The sequence below is a fragment of the Crinia signifera genome, chromosome 6 (assembly GCF_055691185.1).
Source record: "Crinia signifera chromosome 6, ASM5569118v1, whole genome shotgun sequence".
NCBI lineage: Eukaryota > Metazoa > Chordata > Amphibia > Anura > Myobatrachidae > Crinia > Crinia signifera.
In genome coordinates this window covers 120,184,021-120,206,948 of record NC_139222.1, presented here as the reverse complement: position 1 = coordinate 120,206,948, position 22,928 = coordinate 120,184,021, and the positions used below count along the sequence as shown (strand labels likewise).

The 22,928-nt window shown below is 42.9% G+C and overlaps 1 protein-coding gene across 2 annotated transcripts in view; it reads right to left on the bottom strand.

Moving 5' to 3' along the window:
• CRHR1 (corticotropin releasing hormone receptor 1) overlaps positions 1 to 17,496 on the bottom strand; it is a 180,449-nt gene extending 162,953 nt beyond the window's left edge. The window contains exons 1-2 of one of the 2 annotated variants that reach the window (XM_083146957.1): positions 16,991 to 17,496; positions 14,500 to 15,355 (exon numbers count right to left, since the gene is read on the bottom strand). In XM_083146957.1, coding sequence (XP_083003083.1) covers positions 14,500 to 14,538 — 39 coding nt within the window. In that variant the 5' untranslated portion in view covers positions 14,539 to 15,355; positions 16,991 to 17,496. The remainder of the gene's footprint in view (positions 1 to 14,499; positions 15,356 to 16,990) is intronic. The other variant, XM_083146956.1, reaches the window with a different exon arrangement.
• Between the last annotated feature and the right edge of the window lie 5,432 nt (positions 17,497 to 22,928).

Here is a 22,928-nt window from a genome sequence, read left to right as displayed (position 1 = left end):
CAAACAGAACTTGAAAGAGTTGCAGACACCCAGAAACTACCCACCGCCTCTGTGAATTGTGCCATCCTGACCCATTCCCTTTTCACAATGGCGGTAATCAAATCAATGTGTAGTAGGGGATGGGGTTCTTGGGTTGTGATAGTTCTGTCGAGTGCCACTCACAACCATTTTTGTACATGCCACCTGTAGCAGTAGCTTTTATCTACCAGTGATATTCAGTCACCCCACTGGTACTATGATACCGTCATTATATATCAACAAATTGCAACAATAGTTTTTTTTAAACGTCATGCAACGTCAAGAGTAAAATAGTATACTTTTCAAATGTCACGAAAATAGTTCTATGGCATCAAAAATATATGACAAACACCCAGAAGTTGAATTCAGTTTTTTCTTTGCTATGGCAACCATATAAACACACAGTACATTAGATTTTTACAAATGGAACACTCACAGCTTTATGACACTTTACTAATACCTCTTTCACATCGCAAATGCCGGGTCACACCCAGCTCCTGATGCTGCTTCCTCCTTATAGTGTGAACAGGACTCGGGTCGCTCAACCCGGGTTACCCATTCACACTGCCCAGCTACCCATGTCCGACCCAGGTAAAACCCTTCTTTTAATCCCGGTCTGATTGCCGGGTTGCTGGACCCGGGATGTTTCAAAAGACCCTTTCACACTGCACAGTGATCCATGTGAACCGGGTCAGACCCGGGTTATTTGTGATGTGTGAAAGGGGTATAAGTAGACTTGCATGACTAATGCTTAGTATTGAATTATAACGATTCTAAATATATCAACCTTTTTTCTGCCTTTGAGCTGCCAGGATTAACTCTCTTAGGGATCTATTCATTATCAGGGGCTGGGTGACTCCTGATGATAAAGTATATATCCAACTTGCTGTGAGTAGCAGCAATGAATAAAAAATAAAAGGAGCAAGTCTACATTGCTTCTATACAAACCCTATCTCCAATACTTTAACGGTAACACTGAATATTGCCAACTTCTTGAAAAAGGAACACAAACAGGGGCATAACACAGGCTTTGAGAATCAGCGCCATTGAAGGTTCCTTCTAGCAAGCTCTGAAAATGTTCTATTTTTGAAGCTTGATGAATTTAGGGCCCATACTAGAGATTGGGGACAGTGGGCCAGATGCGGACTGAAATTTAAGCCTAAAATATCTATGATATCTCCTGCTTAACGTTTAAAATGAATGTTAGCTTCTACAAAATTGAAATTTTTACCTACTTTTTTAGAAAATAAGGGATAATGAATAGACGACCTAAAAGAAAGCAATCTTATTTAAACAACCAATTATATAAAGATGAAAGGTAAAAACAACATCCAAAAATCTAAAGAATTACAGCACCCATATGTACCATTCAGAAGGTAGTGGCAACTTGAACTTGTAAATAGGACCTCAAACCTGTTATATATTCTATTGTAGCTGTTGTTGTGTTGAGATCAACTTGGCTCATCTAATCTTTACAGCATTTATATAAACTCACCATCGGGTATCCCCCGGTCCACACTTTACCCATTGGCACACTTAACCATAACCTTAACTTTAATTAAGTAACTTATCCTAAAATAAAAACACGGACACAAGTGCTGGCGTTTCAAAAGAATGTCAAATTTATTTTGACAACTAACTATGACTATAAATGGTGGCGGCACTAAAGAAGGTCACTAAAGGAAAAGGTGGGGTTAAAGATCACTATGCATACATACATCGCTGGTGATCACTCTCCCTGGTCAGCCCCTGGCCTGGTGGTGTGGCCATCCCCCGTGCAGAAGCATGGCCCATGACAATTGATGTTGAGGGAGAGTGCACCCCACTATCTACACACACACAGAGTTCTTAAAGCTGGGGTAGTCAACCCTAGTCCTCGAGAGCTACCAACAGTGCATGTTTTGCAGGTCTCCTCACAGAATCACGTGAGCTAATTAGCTCCATCTGTGTATCTTTTAAAATGTGTCAGTGATTAATGAGTGCAGCTGTGCAGCAGCTAGGTTGTCTGGAAAATGTGAACTGTTGGTAGCTCTCGAAGGCTAGGGTTGGCTACCACTGTCTTAAAGAATGACCGTTCTTTACTGCCGCCGAAGAAGAGAAATAGGGATGGGTGGGTGGGTGGGTCTTCTTCGGACAGACGGGGATCACTCTAACATGTGATCATTCCTACCCTGTCTAAATCCTCCCCCTGCACTGATAGGCCTTGTGTCCATCCTCAATTAACATATCACATGACCATCAGCAAAGTGCAACCAGCAGGAACCCTCTGAGGTTTATGCCACTTCAGGCTTAAAATCAGCCTTCTGTGTTTCTTTGTCATCAAATGGACACTCTTGAATATGCTTGTACACTTTAATGCACTTTTCAGGAAAAAAAGAAAGAAGGAAGAAGAAAGAAGAAGAGGAATAGGAATAGGGTAGAAATAGAAAACAGTAACAATGTACTGTATAAGAGCATAAAAAACATAGACAATGTGATATCAAGGCATAAGTACATACCATAAGCCTGGATAGGACAAGTCACAGGGATAAGGGTTGTACAACATATTGAGTACAGCAGGAAAACACAGTTGCGGTAGGCAATGGATCAATACTCAGTGATCCTGAACCCACCTTATAAGTGAGGAAACCCAATCAGTATCATTGCAAAAAAGAAGAACACACGGGTGCAGAGCCCCGGTGACCTGAGTAGCATAATGGAGGAACAAGAGGTTGGAGGGTCCTGCCTATCAGAGCTTACTTACATACAGTTTTACCATTTATTTATAAGGCACAAATAATTTTAACGGTGCTGTACATAGTAAAAGCATTTTTAGGCAACATAGTAACAGATTTAACATAACATATTTACATAGATACACACTGTATGTCCAGTTTGTCAGCATAACTGTAGCATATGCATATTGTTTTAGTTATTGGGCTGAGGATAAGAGCCCTGGTCGCAAGAGCTTAAAAGGAAGGGTGAGTAGTGGGGATAAAGAAGAGAAACACAGATGATGGAGGAAAGACCAGATCAGGCAGAGATCAGGCAGAGATCAGGCAGAGATCAGGCAGGGAAACATTTACTACACAATAGTTCAGTTGTAATAACAGGAATTGTAAGTCAGGTGTCAGGACTCCAGTCCCGAACCCAGGCAGCAAGCGAGTCTGCACTTGGATTTGTGCTGGTCTGCCAGCTGATTGCAGCTGGTGCACGGGCAGGCGGCCATGGAGAAAGCGCTCGCAGCATTTTGAAACTGGTACCAACTACAAGCTATTGGACTGGTAGCCAATCCGGAGCGGCACAATTACCAGTCCTGGGCCCCACAATTTTTGATGGTAGCTATGGCTGCATGCACTGGCAACAAGAAATGTGTGCTTTTGTTTGGAAAATACAAACCGAGTGATAGCAATCCCCACTGCCATGCAGTCAGGCACAGCATAACACAGCCACGCCAAAGTGTTACAAACCAAATTCAAGTTGTGTTTAAGATTGCTTTTATTGTATTATGTTACTCACTCTTGTATGTAAATATTTCATCTCCATTGTACAAATCTTAATTATTATCAGTTGAGGACACACATTGCTAATATTGTGCACACTCACCAGATGCTTGTGTACAGTAGATGTTTAATATTCCTTCTGGATATTGCATCTATATGCAGCAGCAGACATGCCAATGAGCCGGCTCTTATTTAAATAAATATGTTACAAAAAGGACTTGGGAAGGTCCTCAGACAGTTCCTGTTAGGTGGAAGGTTGTACGATCTGATTGGTCATAGCATGTGAACAGTTATGCTCTGACTAATCATGTATTCCTATTGCAGTGACCAGTAGTGAAATGGTATTAGAGACAGTAACCAGGGGTGTTACTAATCATTTGTAGGTGCTGTAGCAATATTTGTAAAAGCCCATGAACTACCCAAAGGCAAAAAAAAATAGATTACAGGTACATTGCCAATCCCAGCGGGCCCAATTCTCCAAATGCTAGGAAGGCATTACAATTGGGCTTAACAGCTGTAGCTGTGACGGGTAATGTGACAGTAAATTATAATATTAATTATGTCATTAACATATTACTATTGCCCCACAACCACTGCACAATGGTGGTAGGAAATAGCCCTAGTGCAAAAATAATGGAACTTGTGCTTCGTAGGGGTAAAGGTGTGAAGAGCATGGTTTTGTAGCCCCTTTTCCTCTATGGATCCCAGCCGTATGCTGACCACTAGACCTAATAGTGGCCCTTATTCTGGTTGGTGCGGCCGGAGCCGCACACGGTGCTCCGGCCGCACAAACCAATCCCCGCCCACGAGACGGATCGCCACGGCCGTCCGTACACGGACGGCTGGCGATCCGCATAAAAATGGTGGGGCGTACGCCTCCACCATGGTGGGAGCTGCCCCCTGCATTCGATGGTCGTCGACCATCGAAGGCAGGGCCGCACGCCACAGCAGCTCCCGCAAGCTGAGACCACACGGACAATCGTCCGTGTGATAGCTTGTATGGGGGCTGAGAGCTGACATCCGGCGACGTCAGCTTTCCGCCCCCATCAGTGGCGTCATACCCTGATTAGCATGCATACGCCCCGCGTTTGCATGGGAACGCCCATGAAACGCGGGGCGTATACATAGGGAAATGAGGGTATGAAGCCCCTCACGCCCCTATACGCCCCCTTTGCGGCGGACGAAATACGTCTGCGGCGAATGGGGCTGCACATGCGCAGATTGACCTCTGCGCATGTGCAGACTAAAAACATCGGCGGTACGGCCGCACGCGGGCCGTACCGTCCGATTTTAGAATAAGGGCCTGTGAGAGGGACCATATGCTCTTTATTCCTATATTTTTTCCACTACCAGCCTAATTTTAAAAGAATGGTGGTTGGTACCAGCTATACCGATGTGGGCTTGTATATTTTATAACACATGTACACCAAAGGCAGCTTACAAACACTGGCCCATATTCTGGTTCACTAGCAAAGGCAAATTCCTTCTCAAATGGAAAAAACCAGGTGGGGCAGATGCATCTTATGCGGAGAGAGTTAGATTTGGGTGGGGTTTAACTTAAAAGTTAGATCTATATTGCAGTGTAAAAATAAAGCAGTCAGTATTTTCTTTGCACAGAAACAAAATAACTCACCCAAATCTAACTCTCTCTCTGCACATGTTACATCTGCCCCACCTGCAGTGCACATGGATTTGTCCATTTGAGAAGAATTTTGCCTTTGCGAGTGAACCAGAAAGGGCCACTACCAAAACCAGTGAATACTGTTGTTTTGATCTGAAAGCTTGAACCCAACCTTGAATATTGCCAATAACCATTTGTATGTGGATTCTATGCATTACACAATACACTTCTATCCAGAATGAGATAAGAATGCCTTTATTTGGCCAGATTCACCAAAGAAAGATACAAATATTTGCACCCTTCACAGTTCCCATTTTGTCAGTAATATGTGTCCTCCATGTAGGCTGAGGAGGATTTTCCAATAAGCAACCTACTGTAGGTGCCTGCCTAGAACCCAGAGCCTGATTCATATTTGTATACAATGCTGATATTCACGCAGCTGAGCATTTATCGGTAGACTGCTCAAGCGCCAATGTTCTCTATGTATGATGCCTGCAATCAGCAGCTAAAAATATATTGATATGGATTTTAAGTAAATAGGGCCCCAAACGGGTATCTTGCTTAGGGCCCCATGAGGTCTAAAACTTCCTCTGCCTGTAGGGGATCAATTGTGGAAGAATGTATCAAAATGCCATTTTCTTTTAAATTTAGTAGTTTTTATTGATTTTGCAATACTAACCAAAGAACCGTAAAGACAGCAGTGTAATAATAGATCAAAAGGTGCATACAGGAGATATATAACAGTCAGAATATTGTATATGGATAAGCATAAAATAGCAACCATATTCATTCGCATTCACAACATGTAGGGTATATACAAAATGAAGACCATCCTCTCAGGATATAGGTGAACATATATTAAGTTGAGTACCCGGAGGCACCATCCGGGTTCCCAGTAGCAGAGAAATAATCGGATGGTGTAAGTACAAGGGTATGACGTATAACAATGCACTGAGCACCATTGATCTGTATCTTGAGATAATCATCTGACAGTAACACCACCGTCTAACTTAAATAGACTACCAACATTAAACAAGAAAAATAAACCCCAAAAAGGAAAAACCTCCCAAATGACCCAAAGCAACCCTCCACATAACCCCCCACCCTGTACTACCCACTACCAACTTAGGTGTACCTGGATCCCTACAGCATACTACCCCTAACCCCAAAGCAAACCTCCCACACATCCCCCCACCCTGTACAACCCACCCCCAACTAAGGTGTACTTGGATCCCTTTTAACCTTGCTCCCCCTATACCTACTCTAATTATACTAAGCTAACCAGACACCCTTATCCCCCCCCCCCGAGAAATAAAAATAGTGCAGGATAGCAATGCAGACTTTTTTTTGCATATTTATAGTTTAATCACTCCATGTTAATTGTACAAATGGGGATAATGGTTAGGTCAGTACGGATGGTGTAATGGTTAGCATTACTTCCTCACAGCACTGAGGTCATGGGATCAATACCCACCATGGCCCTAACTGTGCGGAGTTTGTATATTCTCCCCTTGCTTGCGTGGGTTTCCTCCGGGTACTCCGGTTTCCTCCCACAATCCCAAAAAATATATACTGGTAGGTTAATTGGCTCCCAAAAAAATTAACCCTAGAATGTCTGTGTGTATATGTGGTAGGAATATAGAGTGTGAGATCCACTGGGGCAGGGACTGATGTGAATGGTCAAATATTCTCTGTAAAGCGCTGCGGAATCTGTGTGCGCCATATTAAGAAACTGCTAATAAATAAATAAATAAATTGTATAATGTGGATTCCTTATGCCCACTTTAAATAAATTGTGGTACAAATGAGGGAATTTGGAGGTTAAAACTGTGCTCCTAAAAGAAAAGCAGATAACTTAAATGAAGAAAGAGCCCTACAGTAGATAAACCCCATCTGTTAACTACTTCAACACTACATAATGGGCCTTATTCTGATCGGTGCGGCCCGATCAGAATATGCGGCCGCAACCGTGCAGGCGAATCCCCGCCTTCCATACGGATCGCCACCTGCCGTCCGTACGCGGATATGTGGCGATCCGCATGAAATTGGACGGGGATACGCCTCCTCCGTCTTGGGAGCAGCCCCTGCATTCGATGGTCGCCGAACATCGAATGCAGGGCCGCACGCTCCACCAGGTCCCGCAACACAAGACCACACGGACACTTGTCCGTGTGAAATCATGTATGGGGGCGGGCAGCTGACATCCGGCGATGTCAGATGCCCGCCCCGTACCCACGCGTCACGGCCTCATTACCATGCATACGCCCCGCGTTTGCATGGGAACGCCCATGAAACGCGGGGCGTATGCATAGGGTAATGAGGCTAAGTAGCCCCTCACGCCCCTCTACGCCCCCTGTGCGGCGTATAAAGAATCCGTGCGGCGAAATCGCCTGCACATGCGCAGAGTGACCTCTGCACATGCGCAGACGATCAACATCGGCGGTCCGTCCGCATGCGGGAATATCCGCACCGATCAGAATAAGGCCCAATGTGCTAAGTGTTTGTAGATGAGTTCAGGCACATTATAAAGCTACGTGTGGGCTTGCAGCATCTTGGAGCATGTGTCTTCTATAATTAAGTTGTAAATATGTCCTCAGCAGACAGCACAAGGATTTTCCCATTAGCTATAATTCTTCAGACAAGCCTGGAATGTTCTTTACCTGTATGGGGTCTTAATATTGAGTAATATTGTCTAAGATGTTCTGCATCTGGGATATATTAAATGCATGTACGTGCTCACTATATGCTTGCGCTCTGTTTCCATGTGCACAATAGGGAGACATAAACTAAGGATTAGAGAGTCAATATAACCTACTGGCTCTACTCATGCAGAGAGGAGTGTGGCAGGCTTGATGCATGCAAGGGATTACCAATCACTCACTCTGAATTGAGGCTCTAGAGGAGCAGTTCTGTTACGCAGACATAGCAATACCAAATGTATGCTTGCTAAAAAATATACTGTTCATTTGGACTACTGCACTGCACTAAAACAGTCCTTTTTAATGATATTCTGGGAATGGGGGCAAATTCCGGCGCTGGATCGGATGTAGAAAAGCAACTTCAATCCAAAAAAAAGTCACATTTATTTTATCTGCATCAGATTTAGGAGTGGTATATTGTCTAATTACTATTGTCTCCTACTCCTTGCTGAAATTCATTGGGGGGTATTCAAATGTTTACTTTTGGGTGTCATATTAATCACACCTTTCAAATTCAAGCATCTGACGTCTTTTGAAGTAATGGTCGGGTTTGATATTCAAATGTTTTTTCTTTAGACGTCTAACCTGCTGAAGTGGTCTTATTTATCATGCCCATTTATTCCCCTCTTTTAATCTCACGCCCATTTTATCCCTTTTTTTTATATCACGGATTGCATATATTTCATTTGCATGCCATTTTAATAAATTTTCATTCCCTATTTTGTTCAAACTGTTTTTACCCTGCCCTCTGCCCAGTCATACAAGTTTGTCTCCATTATAAGAGCGGCCCTCACCCCGTTAAGCAGACGCCATTTAATTTGCACTGCCCTCACCCAACTACACCCTGATGTGTCCTGTACTGTGATTCTGAAGGGTGCCAGTCGGGATCCCGACAGTCATTTACCCGACGTCGGGATGTTAAAACACTGACAGACTGGTTTTCACGGCCACCAGCTATTCTCCCTTGTGGGGGTCCACGACCCCCATAGAGGGAGAAAAGAATAGGTGGCGAGCGCTGCAAGCCCGCAAGGGGCTTTGATGCACTCGCCATGCTGTCTGAGTCCGGCCAGTTGGGATCCTGATGTCGGGCTAATGACTGTCGGGATCCCGACTGTCGGAACCCTATACCACACCGATTCTGAAAAGCAGATGTGCGAGTAGGCGGATGCCACATTCAGGGAGCTGCTGGGGAAGACGAAGAGCAGAGCATGTGTGCTGCAGCCTGCCGCCCTCTCGAAGACGAACTGCTGAGCCTGACACTTACAGGAGAGACGACGAGCTGCTGAGCATGGAGCCTGCCGCCCACATGAAAGAATACGAGCTGCTGGGCTGTGCAGGGAGCTGGAGCCTACCGTCCACAGGAGAGAAGAGGAGCCGCTGCGCTGTGCAGGGAGCCGGCAGCCGCTGACCCACCAGGGTGATCCGTCTGTCTCACACACACTTGGGAGACTTGTGTGTGTGAAGGAGTTGGGGGGGTTGCCAGTATACAGTCATAGGGTCGACACTATTAAGTTTGACATGCATTGGGTCAACCACTGAAGGTCAACAGGGCTTAGGTCAACATGGAAAAGGTCGACACAAGCATTAGGTCGACATTGGGGAGGTCAATAGTTAAAGTGTCGACATGGGTTTTTCACGTTTTTTCTGAGCCGACTTGTGCTGACAGGCGGTATTTCATGCCCTAGTATCCACTAGTGTGTGGAGGGAGAATATTTAATCGTGTACTGAGTGCAGCGAGGCACCGAGCCCGAAGCATAGTGTCCATGTCGACTATTGTATGTCAACATTAGGGACAAAACAAGTCAAAAGGTCAACCTTTTGACGGTCAACCTTCCCATTGTTGACCCAATGCATGTGTCGACCTTATGATTCTGACAACCTTAACCATGTTGACCTTTTCCAAGTGTCGACCTAAGCCCTGTTGAACTTCAGTGGTCGACCGAATGACCCATACGCGTTTTGCCGGTGTGCTTACACTCTATGTGGGAGGTGTGCTTTTACTCTATGGGGGAGATGTGTGTCTATACTCTATTACACAGGTTCTCAAACTCGGTCCTCAGGACCCCACACAGTGCATGTTTTTCAGGTCTCCTCACAAAATCACAAGTAAGATAATTAGCTCCACCTGTGGATCTTTTAAAATGTGTCAATGAGTAATCAGTGCACCTGTGCACCTGCCAGGTGACCTGGGGTGTGGGGTGAGCTGTGTGGGGTCCTGGGGACCGAGTTTGAGAACCCCTGCTATATTGCATTTTATTATTTTTAAAGTTTACCACTTATAAAAAAAGGAAATTTCATTAAATAAGCCATTCAAAAATTAAAGATAAAAAAAAAATAACAACACTTTTATCACCACCCGACACCCAGGTGAATAAAATCACAAGAAATTGACCAATTTTAGACGACTATTAAAAGGCGTGAAACTTATCACCAAACATTTGAATACGAAACCCATTGAAAATGACTGTAAAAGATGTTTAAAAAACTGTCATCTTTTAAAAGACTGGGAAGGATTGAATAGCAAACTAATATTAAGACATATAAAAGTTGTGAAAAAAAGGGAGAATAGGCGTGAAAAAGAACAGACCAACATTTGAATACCCCCAAAGTGTTAAATAGAATTTTTATCTGTATCAGTAGGAGTGGTCTACTGCCCACTTACTATTGTCTTCTACTCCTTGCTGAAATTCATTATGGGTTGTCATAATAGGTTGTCTAATTAACTACCTCAATTATTGCATCACTACTCTGCAAAACCAATGTTACTATAAAGGACATACCATCTCCAATTTTAATAAGAGGACTTATTACCTCTAGAAATTTATTTATGTCCCCTGATGAAGTCCTGAAGGACGAAACACGTTGGGCTGCGGATTGTCTTTCTATACGTCATCTTTGAAAATGTTGATGAAATCATACACACCGGAAAATTTTAAATAAATGTTTCCATTTATCATTGACTAATTTTGTCTGAGAATTATTATTTAGGAATTGTCATTGAAGATTTAGCGCATCTCTATTCTGTTTCTCTATTTCTCTCTTTGGACCTTATCTAACAGCAAGGGTCTATAGGGGTGCTGCTTTCTCTTTACAGCGCATTATTAGGGACACTACATCATATATATATATATATATATATACATACAGTATATATCATCCATATATATATGTCTAGTGGCCGTGAGTCTCCTAAACATTGCCATCTGCTGGCAGAGAGTGAAACTACATCTCTTTCTCACACATCCACAAACACAGAAGGTAGAAAACTGGCTTTCAAAGCTTTTACTTTGAGCGAGCTTACTAGTAAAATTATGTATAGAAAATTATTTTAAATTGTAAATGGTTTTTCTTGCAGTAACCTTAATTTGTTTAATTATACACAGCCTATTTTGCAACATTTTAGTAAATACACTGTTTGATTTTTAGGTATGACCTTAGTTATTTCCCCCAAGTTAGTTATTTTTCTTTTTTTTTGGAATAGAACATAGGTGCAGATTTATCAAAGGACTAAAAGCCATACGGCCAGATGCACAAAGCTTCAAACAGTGATAAAAAGGAGAGTGATAAACAACCAGCCAATCAGCTTATAACTGTCATTTTTCAAACCCAACCTGTAACATGGAAGTTAGAAGCTGGTTGGCTGGTAGTTGATCACTCTCCACTGTATCACTTTTTGAAGCTTAATGCATTTGCCCCACTATCATATAATGGCAGTTTCTAACACTGATAGATGTCTACCAGTATGCATGGGAAAGTGTATTGTACATTTTCTGCCACAATATCGGTTCCATTATTAATTACTTTGCTGATAATAGATTAAAATTATTTTTTAAATGCTTTATTATTAGATGAAAACATTATTTTAATTAAAGTTATTGATTGACACTGCAGTCCCATAGAAGAATATGGGGACCGCAATATTGCCAAATTCGTCAAGATAAGCATTTTCATAACGCCATCTTTTTATGCTGTTAGGCATTTTATCCTATAGACTATGTATTATAATACATTATTTAAAAAGGATCCTGCTCCAGTAATTGCTACCTGCAGGCCCATGTTCCTGCAATACTCTTTAAATACCAGGATCATTTCTTGCTGTGATGTCTGGAGATAAGGTTTGTTTATTGGGGCTAAAATGCAGCCATTGTCAATTGACCCATTAAGTGGAATAAGTTGAACTGAAATCTGGATTCATGTTACTGGCTTCAACATGTACAGAGACCCCCAACCCTGCCCAGAGTCGGGCCTCGAGGGCGAAACCTGTGAAGGCCAACACATATAATTATCCCCAAATGTCCTGGCTTATCTTGCACCTATTTTGGAATGCGCACATGTAATTTTCTATTCACATAATATCAGAAGGTGAGGTGTCCAATTCCTACATTGGATAGCAAGACTAAAGCAAGATACACTGAGAAAATAACTTTGATCTACAAACCCCAATTTGATTTACCCTCTGTTTTCCCCACTGCTGAGTCATCCCCCTCTCCCCTTCCCCCTCGGCCTATTGTGTCTACTCCCCTGCTCCCATACGTACCAAATTCCCAGAAACTGGTATAGTGGGAGTCATTGGGTCACATGCCCTGAATTTCACTGTATGCACAATGAGGAGACAGAGCAGACCTTATACAACAATCCTACAAAACCTGGGTGAGACACAATCAGTAGTAGCACGTCTGACTCAGGATGGTTGTGCAGACAGCCAAGTGTTGGAGAGGCAAGGTAGGGGAGAAAGAATCCCTCTACCTGTCACTGCATCTCTCTCTCTCTATGTATGTATGTATGTATGTATGTATGTATGTATGTATGTATGTATGTGTATATATATATATATATATATATATATATATATATATATATATAGTCCCAGTGTGTGTGGAGAAGTTATAAAGATGGATTATTGGGAGTAACAACAGGGGTTATAAGCAAATAAAAGTAGGAGGGGTTGCAGGGTGAGTACCAACAGGTGGGGTTTATGCGGAGCCATAACAGGGGTGGACTTATGCTGGGATACAACAAGAGCAGTGATTATGGTTATGGGAACATGATAGGAAGAGGCAAAAGATGAAGATGCAACAAGGCGATGGGTTATAAAAAATAAAAATGGCGGAGAGGGTTATAGGTAGTCAAAATATTGAGTAATCAGTGGTCTCACGGGACGGGAGTGCTATTGAAGATGAGATGTTGCCCATAGCAACCAATCAGATTCTATGTATTATCTTCTGGAAGGTGCTAAATAAATAAAAAGTAGAATCTAAATGGTTGCTATGGCCATCTTCTGTAGAACTCCCATCTTCATAAATTTACCCCAATGTACAATAACATGGGAAAAGAACTATGGGGGGTTACCGGTATATGGACAACGGGTAGACACCAAAAAGGTTGACAACCATTAGGTTGACAAACAAGAAGGTCGACATGCAAAAAGGTCAACATGTGCATTAGGTCAACATGGGGAAGGTCGACCGTGAAAATGTCGACATGGGGTTTTTCACTTTTTTGGGAGCCAATATGTGCCAACATGCAGTATTTCATGTCCTACCATCCACTAGGGCGTGTTCGTAGAATAAAATAGTGTGCTGAACGTAGCCAGGCACTGTGCCCGAAGCAAGGCGACGCAGTGCTACATTTTAGTGTCCATGTTGACTGTGTTGACATTTTGAACAAATTTTTTTTTAAGACCCCATGTTGACCTTTTGACTGTGGACCTTACCCATGTCGACCTAATTATTGTGTCAGCCTTTTTGCATGTCAACCTTATACATGTCAACCTTTTTACATGTCGAGATTTCTGCATGTTGACCTTATTGTTTGTCGACCTAATGGTGTCGACCTAATGGTTGTTGACATTTTTGCTGTCTACCTGTTGTCCCACACCCGGGTTATTCAATCCCCTGCCTCTATTTCTGACAGAGGAAATAGCGGAGGCCGCCTATCCAATGTGGTCTTTCCCAACAGCATTGAACAGGCGTATCGGCAAAACAAGCCCGACTTTAAAATCAGTCAGGCTTTGATGAGAACGGCCGTGGATTGTTGAGCTCACAGCCTGATCTCGACGATCCACAGTGGTTTCTCGTGGCCACGCCCCCTTTTTGGCACTTGCCAGATGGGGCATTGAATCCCACCTGTTCGGATACGGTCAATCAGACTGAGAACAGGACCGGGGCATGAATATCAGGCCGGCCCGACAGTCGTGACCCGGGATTGAATACCCCCCTATATCACAGCTAACTCATTATGCAGAATGTCCTTTACTTGGCATACCTTTCTTCCTTACCAATATGTCTCAAACAATCTAGTCACCGAAGAGCAAGAAACAGAAGTTTAGTGCAAGTGTTCTTAGGTTTGTAGAACTAATGAATACCAATACACTTGCATATGTAACTATATATTTGTTGTATAAATTACCTAATTCTCAGATGTATTTCATTTAACTGTTTACATTTATGATCTAATGGGGGACAGTTACTAAGATGGGAGTTCTATTTCACATGGATACTATCTGTTATATTCTAGAAGGTGCTAAATGAATAAGCAGATTCTGATTGGTTGCCCATGGCAACATAGCATGTAAACTTCCCCCAGTGCCTTATTTTATGTATATAGCCATCCAATTCATACACATACAAACAGTTGATATATAAATACATTATGAATGTAAATATACAGTAATTCTTACCTGCATCAATAGGAGACATGGAGTTTTGGTTGGCATCATCGTATCATTAAGAGATTACTCAGGTTGACCAACTGTACAAACTGAAAACCCCAAAAGTCAGAGCAGGGGAGTGGAACCTTATTGACCGTTGAAAGTGCAGTAAAGAATAGCAGTGTGATTTAGACCGATGCAATAAGAAGGGTTAAATAAAGGCAAGAGCACTTGTCACCCATAGGAACGGGAGATGTGGACTGGTCCCAAGTAGAGAGGATTGTTCAATCTAAGAGAAGCAGGTGGATGAGACTGGGGAAGAGGAGGGTTTAGGGTTTCAGAAGTAGAGTGGAATAGTCACCAGATATGTGGAAAGCCGCAGGATAAGGCAGTAGAAGGAGACAGGTGATTGCTGGAAGGTCAGCCTTGGAAATCCCAGGTGTCTCTTCTAGCTTTTCTTCCTTTTACTTAACTACAATATTTTTCTGAATGTTTCTTTTTTCTTTTTACCTGGCTGTCTCGCAGTTAATTTGTGATCTGAGCCTTATTCTAAATCATTTTTCCAATTCCTCCTTTTATTGCTCTTTTTTATGTTCACCGTTACTCTCTTCTATTATTTTCATGCTTCTGTTGCGTTCACTAGAACCTGTCTCTTTACACATCTGTTCTTCTCTCATGTCTTTCATGCATCTCTGTACCTCTGCCGATTTCTTCACTGCCTTTCCCTCAGCACTCTTTTCCTCTCCCCCTCCTCTTTTCCTGCCTCTCCCTCCCTCCTTTCCTTCTTTATCAAGGTACGATTCCACTTTTCATCCCTCTTCTTGCCGTTTCTTCATTCACTAATCACAGCTCGAGCTGGTCTCTTGACCCGATGGAAAATTAAAACCTAGAAGAAAAATACATTTCTCAAAAACTTTTAAAATTGTAGCTTTTAAATTCCATGAGTAATTTAGGCATTGAGTGCGCTCCTGTTACATGGTGCAGACTATGTGACCACACTGTTCTGCTGATTACAGGTCATTTATTGGATCTTTAGGACCAGACATTTTCTAACAATTGTGCATATTGCAGTGAAGTTACAGTACTCCACTATACTTATGTTCAAATGTATTTATACACACATCTCACTCTCTCTCTCTCTCTCTCTCTCTCTCTCTCTCTCTCTCTCTCTCTCTCTCTCTCTCAATATATATCCCTGACATTTTGTGACTATTTAATAAACCAGATTATGCATAGCTACAATTTTCCTAATCTAAAATGAAGTTTTCTTTATTATATCATGTAAACACTCCAGTTTATTGTTTTAAACCTGTCAGTACAAGGTCTGAGGAGGGGAGACCAACCGTGGGGAGTCTGTCATGTTGTTATATGTCATTAATATGTTACATGAAGTTTGGATTCAAGTAATAATACTTCATTAAAGAACAGAAACCGCATGTGGCTTGCATGTATGCGCTAACAGACAGCAGGCTCCTGCAGCAGTACAACCTTTAATAAACATGCTAATTAGAGTCGAAAATAAATCTATGTCCACAGTGGACTAAGTCATTGTTTATTGTTACATGTTAATGCACAGCCTATGTTACAACACATAAACCAGTAAATATTCCAGACTAAGAATCAGTGAGATATTAAACAGCGAGGCTCAAATCTTTGTTATTTTTCCTCATGCCTGTCTGTCTCCCCCACATTAATAATGTAGATGAAATTGACATTACTTTAATATCTCCTTTTCATATGTGATATTATTGAGGCTTAGTAACCACATTCTGGCTTCTCCAGTTTCCATCTGAGAGTCTTACAGGACATTCTAAGGAATCTCTGAATCCATGTAGTACAGTGTGTGCCTAAACCTGTGTCCTTGGCTCTTACCCAAGCCCCCCCCCCCCCTTCCGTGTTATTGGGTCATAAGGTCTTGTAGCAAATCATTAAGGTTAAGACCATTGCGTAATAATTCCTCTCCTGAACAGTAATAGGTATTATTCTGGCAGCTGGATTTAATGGGTCTGGGTCTATCAGTATAAGATTTACATTAATAGCTACTCTCAAATTAAATGCATACCCAACAGTCATTTCTGCTTGCCCAGCTTGATAATATGTGTCTATCTGCCTGTCCATCATATGCTGTTGTAAGCAATGACTAAATTTTGGCTATTGGAGGAGGACACTGAAGTAAAATGGGTTTAGTGGATTGCTCTCCAATTTGTCCTGCAGGTATCACTGGTGGGGATTTGGCTTTAGAATCATCATCTGTGAATAGGAATAGCTAAATGGTATAGGATTGTCTATAGTATATCATACATGTACATGCTAATTATTATTATAGTCATTGATATACAGTACAGTATGTCATGTAGAAGAAAACTGCGATATAACTGGTAACAATATGAAGTTTATCATTATTATATAAAAAGAAAAAAGTTATTTTTGGGTTGAGTTTGTTGCAGAACAAATGTGCTCAATTCTAAAATCAAATGATGCCATATAAATAATGATGCTTTAATGACATGCCATTGCTTACCTAGTACTAGTTGCCACTGTGTACAGTATATTACATGATACGAGTAACTGCACGCCTTATAGCTGCCAATGTGACAGACACTGATAGGAAAGAGCAGTCTTTAGCACAGAATAACATAGGTTTGGACTGTGCATGTTACTCCCCCCTTAATTTGTAAAAGTCTCACCCTCTTGATGACAGTAATGTCCTGATTTTCGGGTTGAATTCCCCCCCCCCAGCTCATCTGCAGGTTGTCAACAATTCCTTCATAGCCCCTGGCGTCCCTTCCAGAGATTACACATCCAAACGTCCCCGCACTGCAGAGGGAAAGCAGTAGTGTGACAGCCAGTAAGGCAGGGACATCAGCTGTTTGCTCTCCTAACCCGAAGGGGGGCCACGTCTCATGCGAGGGAATCCCTTCACCTCCTCCAAAAGGAGCAGAGCAGTCCCTCTCTCCCCCTTTTTCTCCCACTCGTATTCATGCTGGATACAGTCCAACTCTCCTCACCCCCTCCCTGTGACTGCTCTTCTGGTTGTTCAAATCCACTTTGCTGTATAAATGCACCTATTCCTTTTCTCCCCCCTCCTCACCTAGAGCCCCCTTTTTCAGCATTCCATTTCCCTCCCTCCTCTCTCTCCCACACACATTATGTATCACACATACAGTGCATCTCACTCTGCACATCCCTGTCACTGCTGCGCTCTACTTTCCCACCTGCATTGAAACTTTCATTCATATTACCCCCATTGTTTAGTCATTCCTGTCTGTTTGCACCTCAGGTTCAGCTGGGATGCGGTTAATTTCCCGGCGGTCGGGATCCCGGCGGTCGGAATCCCGACACTGGAATCCCGACCGCCGAAATCCCGAAACTTTCTCCCTCCGTGGGTGTCCACGACACCCATAGAGGGAGAATAAAATAGCGTGCCGAGCGTAGCGAGGCACCGGGCCCGCTGCGTGGCGAGCGCAGCGAGCCCGCAAGGGGGGGGGCGATCCATGTCCCCCCCTTGTCGGGATTTCGGCGGTCGGGATTCCAGTGTCGGGATTCCGACCGCCGGGATCCCGACCGCCGGGAAATCATATCGGATCCGTTCAGCTCTGAGATATCTTATTTAAGAAACCTTCCCTCAGCATTTTAGCCAGAGTTTTGTAATATCTATACTGTATTTCTATATTCCAGTGCCATATTTCTGGATATCTGTGCATGCTAAGTAGACTGGTACAGTCAATGGGTGTCACTCTCAGCCAGGGTGACACCAAAGTGCATACTCTTCCTAAGTGCGTGGTGCCGGCTGTTGCACTGTAACATTAAGTGCGAAACCCTGCTTCTCTCCCTCCCTACACAGGAGCCGGTACTGCAGTCTGGGTACTTTCCAGAGCCAGCTTGCATCTTCCAGACCTCCGCAGTGACTAGAACGGAAGTTTGGGCCGCAAGGCCACGCCCCTCTACTCCACACGACCACAACCCTTTTTGCTGGCACATGGCTCCACCATGCCCTCTTTATGGATGGCCATTGATGGTTGCCATCAATGGTGATTCTGCAACCAACCATCGATAGTCATAAACTATGCAATGAATAAACATTGATAGTTAGCTATCGATGGTTATCCATTATCTTTGACTGAATGGCCTGTGAGCCAATCAAAATGTGGGGCCGGGCCTTCCAGGTGTTGGGGGCAGAGCTATGTTCAGTGTCCAGGCACCTTGCCATTTTGTCTGGTTCACCCATATCGATGGCAAAAGTATTCAACATCATCAATAAACCATCGATGATTTCATGTAATCGATGGTCGATGGCCATCCCTAGCCCTCTCAAGACAATGCATCGGGTACCTCTACTACAGGTATGGACACCACTGGGCACAGTGGTATGTTTTGGCAAAAGAAGGGTCTGTATACTAAACCATGGATAGTAATAAAGTGGAGAGAAAGTACCAACCAGATCCTAGCTGTCATTTTTGTAACCTAGCCTGTAATTATGGAATAATTAGGAACTTATTGGATGGTAGGTACTTCATCTCTTCCCACTTTATCTCTCTCCACTGCTTAGTAAATAGGCCCCTCTGACTGACACTTATTACCCTTAAAATATGGATTTGTGGTATTAAGAATCCTACCAACATCCCGTAGTTGATGTTAAATATACGTTGGCAGATGATATGGAGCAATTTTAATCAATTATGATGGCACTTGTAGTCAAACAGCTGCAATATAATTGGCATTTCCATCAGTAATTAATATGGCCCCGATTAATATAAATGCATTATTGGCTACATGACTTAATATAAAATTAATATTGGCACCTTTAATCAGAGTCAGAATCATCTTTATTTACCAGGTATACTTGCGTATATTCTCTATTCGATTGCATATTCTGTAGGTGCTAGAGATTTTACCCACCAGTATAATGAGGCAGCTGCATCTAGTGAAGCGCCAAAGTGACCCCTAATAATATATCTCTCGCGTATACTACTGTAGGTAATTTTGCGGTACATTGCCTGACACACATTACGTACATTATGTGTTCACTACATCTTTGTAATGTACATGTAATGTATATAATGTGTGTCATGTATTAAAAATTATATTTTCTGATTAATTAAAATGTATGAAATTATTTATTATATGATAATGAGTAAAATAATTGAATAAAATTATTTTGCTCCTTAAATATATTTCTTGTTTGGACCACCGAAGTGGTAGTTGGTGCCAATTAAATACCTATGCCTAATGTGCCTCTAGTAGATCATAGACGCCTCTCCGCTTGCCATATTCAGGGGGAGATTCTCTAAACAAGAAATGCGGTAAAAACCCTGTTATCGGGGTTTTTACCGCATTTTGGGATGCTGTAAGCATCCCCCGCCGGGTTAACGCGGCGGGGGGCATCGCCAGAAAAATCTGGCGATGCCCCATAGAAGCCAATGGGCTTCTACCGCATCCCTCCGCCGCCCCGCGTCGACCCCCCGCCGCCCCGCATCGCCCCCTCCCCCCTCACCTGTGTCCGGGCAGCACAGCGCAGTGCTGCCCGGACCTGTGACCTCCTCCCTGCACTGATCCTCTTCCGGGTGCAGGGAGGAGGAGAGCCCGGTGCAGCAGCAGCGCCGGGTGTGTGAGGAAGGGGGGAGCCGCCGGGACCTGCTGGGACCCGGCGACTCTCACCGCAAAGGACAGCTCTTAACGCAAGAGCTGTCCTTTGCCTTAATTATCGCATATGTTACAACATATGCGATAATTAAGTATGCGATGGGCGGCGAAGGGGGGCGGAGATTCTTAGAGAATCTCCCCCTCAATGATTTGTATTTATAACACTTAAAAATAATTGGAATGACATGTTGCTGTGAAACAATAACAGGGAAGAAAATGACTGTACTCTCATTTTTGGGGCATAAGACCCTAATCTATGTATATTCAAACTTAGGGTCAGATGTATCAAGCTTCAATAAGTGATAAAATGAAGGGTGATAAACAGCCAGCCACTCCGCTCCTAACTGCCATGGTACAGGCTGGGTTTGCTGGTTGATTATCAGTCTCCACTTTATTACGTTTTGAAGCTTGATACATCTGGCCTTGAAGCTTGATACATCTGGCCTTGAATATATATTAACAGTGGAGGCTCCTACTTTTTTCGGGGGGGGGGGGCTGCCTCTTGCGGCAGGCACCCCCCTCCCCCTGTCGCCGCTGCTGCCTTCCCGTCCCTGGCGCCTGTCCTATGATGACAAGCGCCGGGACTGGCGCATGTGCAGTACAAACATATGTACTGCGCATATGGCCAACTTCGATGGGCTGCTTCGGCAGCAGCCCATAGAAGTAATCATGGTCCCGGCACCTGTACAATATAAGTTACAGGCACCGGGACAGCGCATGCGCAGTACCGCTATAGGTACTGCGCATGTGCATTTGCCATTTTTAAACGGCAGCCCGCAGCAAGGGGTCCCGGAGGGAGGGAACACCTCACCATGGGACTGCCTTGGTGACTGGCAGGTCAGACTTCCAATAGGAAGTCACTGCCAGTCACAGTGAAGCCAGTGCAGTCTCACAGACTGCATCTGGCTTCACTATAGTGGCGGATTTTACCTGGGGGGGCTGCAGCCCTGCATCCCATAGGTAAAAACAGCCACTGTATATTAATATAAATGATAAAAGTAGGTCACCTGCTGACATATAATCTCAAAAGAAGCATACAGTTTAATGGGGAAAATTCTACCCACAATAGGGGTCACTCGATGCAGGAATATCTGTATGACAATATTTGCACAATAGCACCAATCAGCACAGAATATTGAATTTGCAGTGAGTCATGTTTTAAAATCATGGTTATCTGAAAATATTCCATAAGGTTTTTTTTTTTAATATACAGTATTTGGTTGGGGGTTTGTTACTAATGATTCGAATAAATTGCACTCCAACACATTGCATTCTGAGGGGTTCATTTACTAAAATGGGAGTTATATCGAAGATGGGATGTCGCTGCACTATGTGCAAATAATCAGAATCTACTTCTATTTATTTAGCAGCTTCTAGAATATAATATAATCTGATTGGCTGTCCATAGCATCATCCCATCTCCCATCTTGGTTAATAAACCCCTGAGAGTGTAAATGGCATGCTGAGTAGTTAACCCTTTCCATATTTGTCTGTGCGCAATACATTTTACTTGATAATCTTTTATTCTATCTCATTGCATCTGCCCCGTTTCTACCACACTAGTCTCTATCAACAGAAATCGCTTGACATTTTATCTTGGTTTCCGAAACTGCTCCCCTGAGATTTGGCCTTGTAGGTACCTCCTCCTATTACTTCTCCCTGAATCAGCAGCTTTCTTTTCATTGCACACAAATGGTATTATCTTTAATGCAGCAGCTTAAAGCCAAGTAATGAACCACTGTAGAAGTATTATTTAACAGGATACAGTCGTATTGTCGTAAGCACTTAGGCCGACAGTCAATATGTCGACACCGTTGGGTCGACATGGGGGAAGCCGACATGTGCCGACAGGCTGTATTTCATGCCTTACCATCAACTAGGGAATGGTGTGAGAATAAAATAGTGACCGAGCGCAGCGAGGTACCGTGCCCGAAGGGGCTGCGGTTGACCTCCAACTGTGTCCATGTCGACTGTGTCGACTTTCAGGTAGAAAAACTGTAAAAAAACACCTTTTAACCTGTCAACCTAACCCGTGTCAACCTAACGCTGTGTAGACCTAAACTCATGTCAACCTTGACCCATGTCAACCTTGACACATGTCGACTTTCACCCAAGTCGACCTAGACACCTGTCGACACAATGGTGTTCACCTAATGCCTGTCGACAATACGATCCACACCCTATTTAACATTAACAGATTGTGTTTTGCAGGTGCATGCAGCTTATTGTAATACATTTTGTTTAGTATGTGTTGACGTGCATTTATATTTATAGCATATTCCATGTCATAAATCCTGTATAACATATATATATATATATGCATGACTTTCTTCTTTATGTACACATGATTCACTGTGATATTAATTACAATTTAAACCCACCTGAACCTATTTCACTGAATCCTTTGCTTGATGCTTCTCAGTTAAATGTAATTATTATAATGTGTGCTCTTAATCTCAATCATGCTGCAAAGATCTAAAGGCTTTACTCAGCTGCACGGTATTACACTTTAATGCGTGCACTATGACAAAAAAGATAACTCTTTTGAAAAAAAAAAAATACACCCCAAAACAACAAAGAAAGATACAATTGACAAATGGGCTCAAACACACAAAAATATCAAATGTGGTTTAGTACCTGAAAATTAACATTCTATATTGCTGCATGGCTGAGTGATCTGGAATGATTTTTCTCAGGAGTTTATCAATCCATACTGTAGCTTCTGTCTCAGTTACTAAGGGGGGAAATTCAATTAATGGTGAACGGATGTGCACGTCTGAATCCACAAGATGTCAACAGCATGCCTCCCAACATGA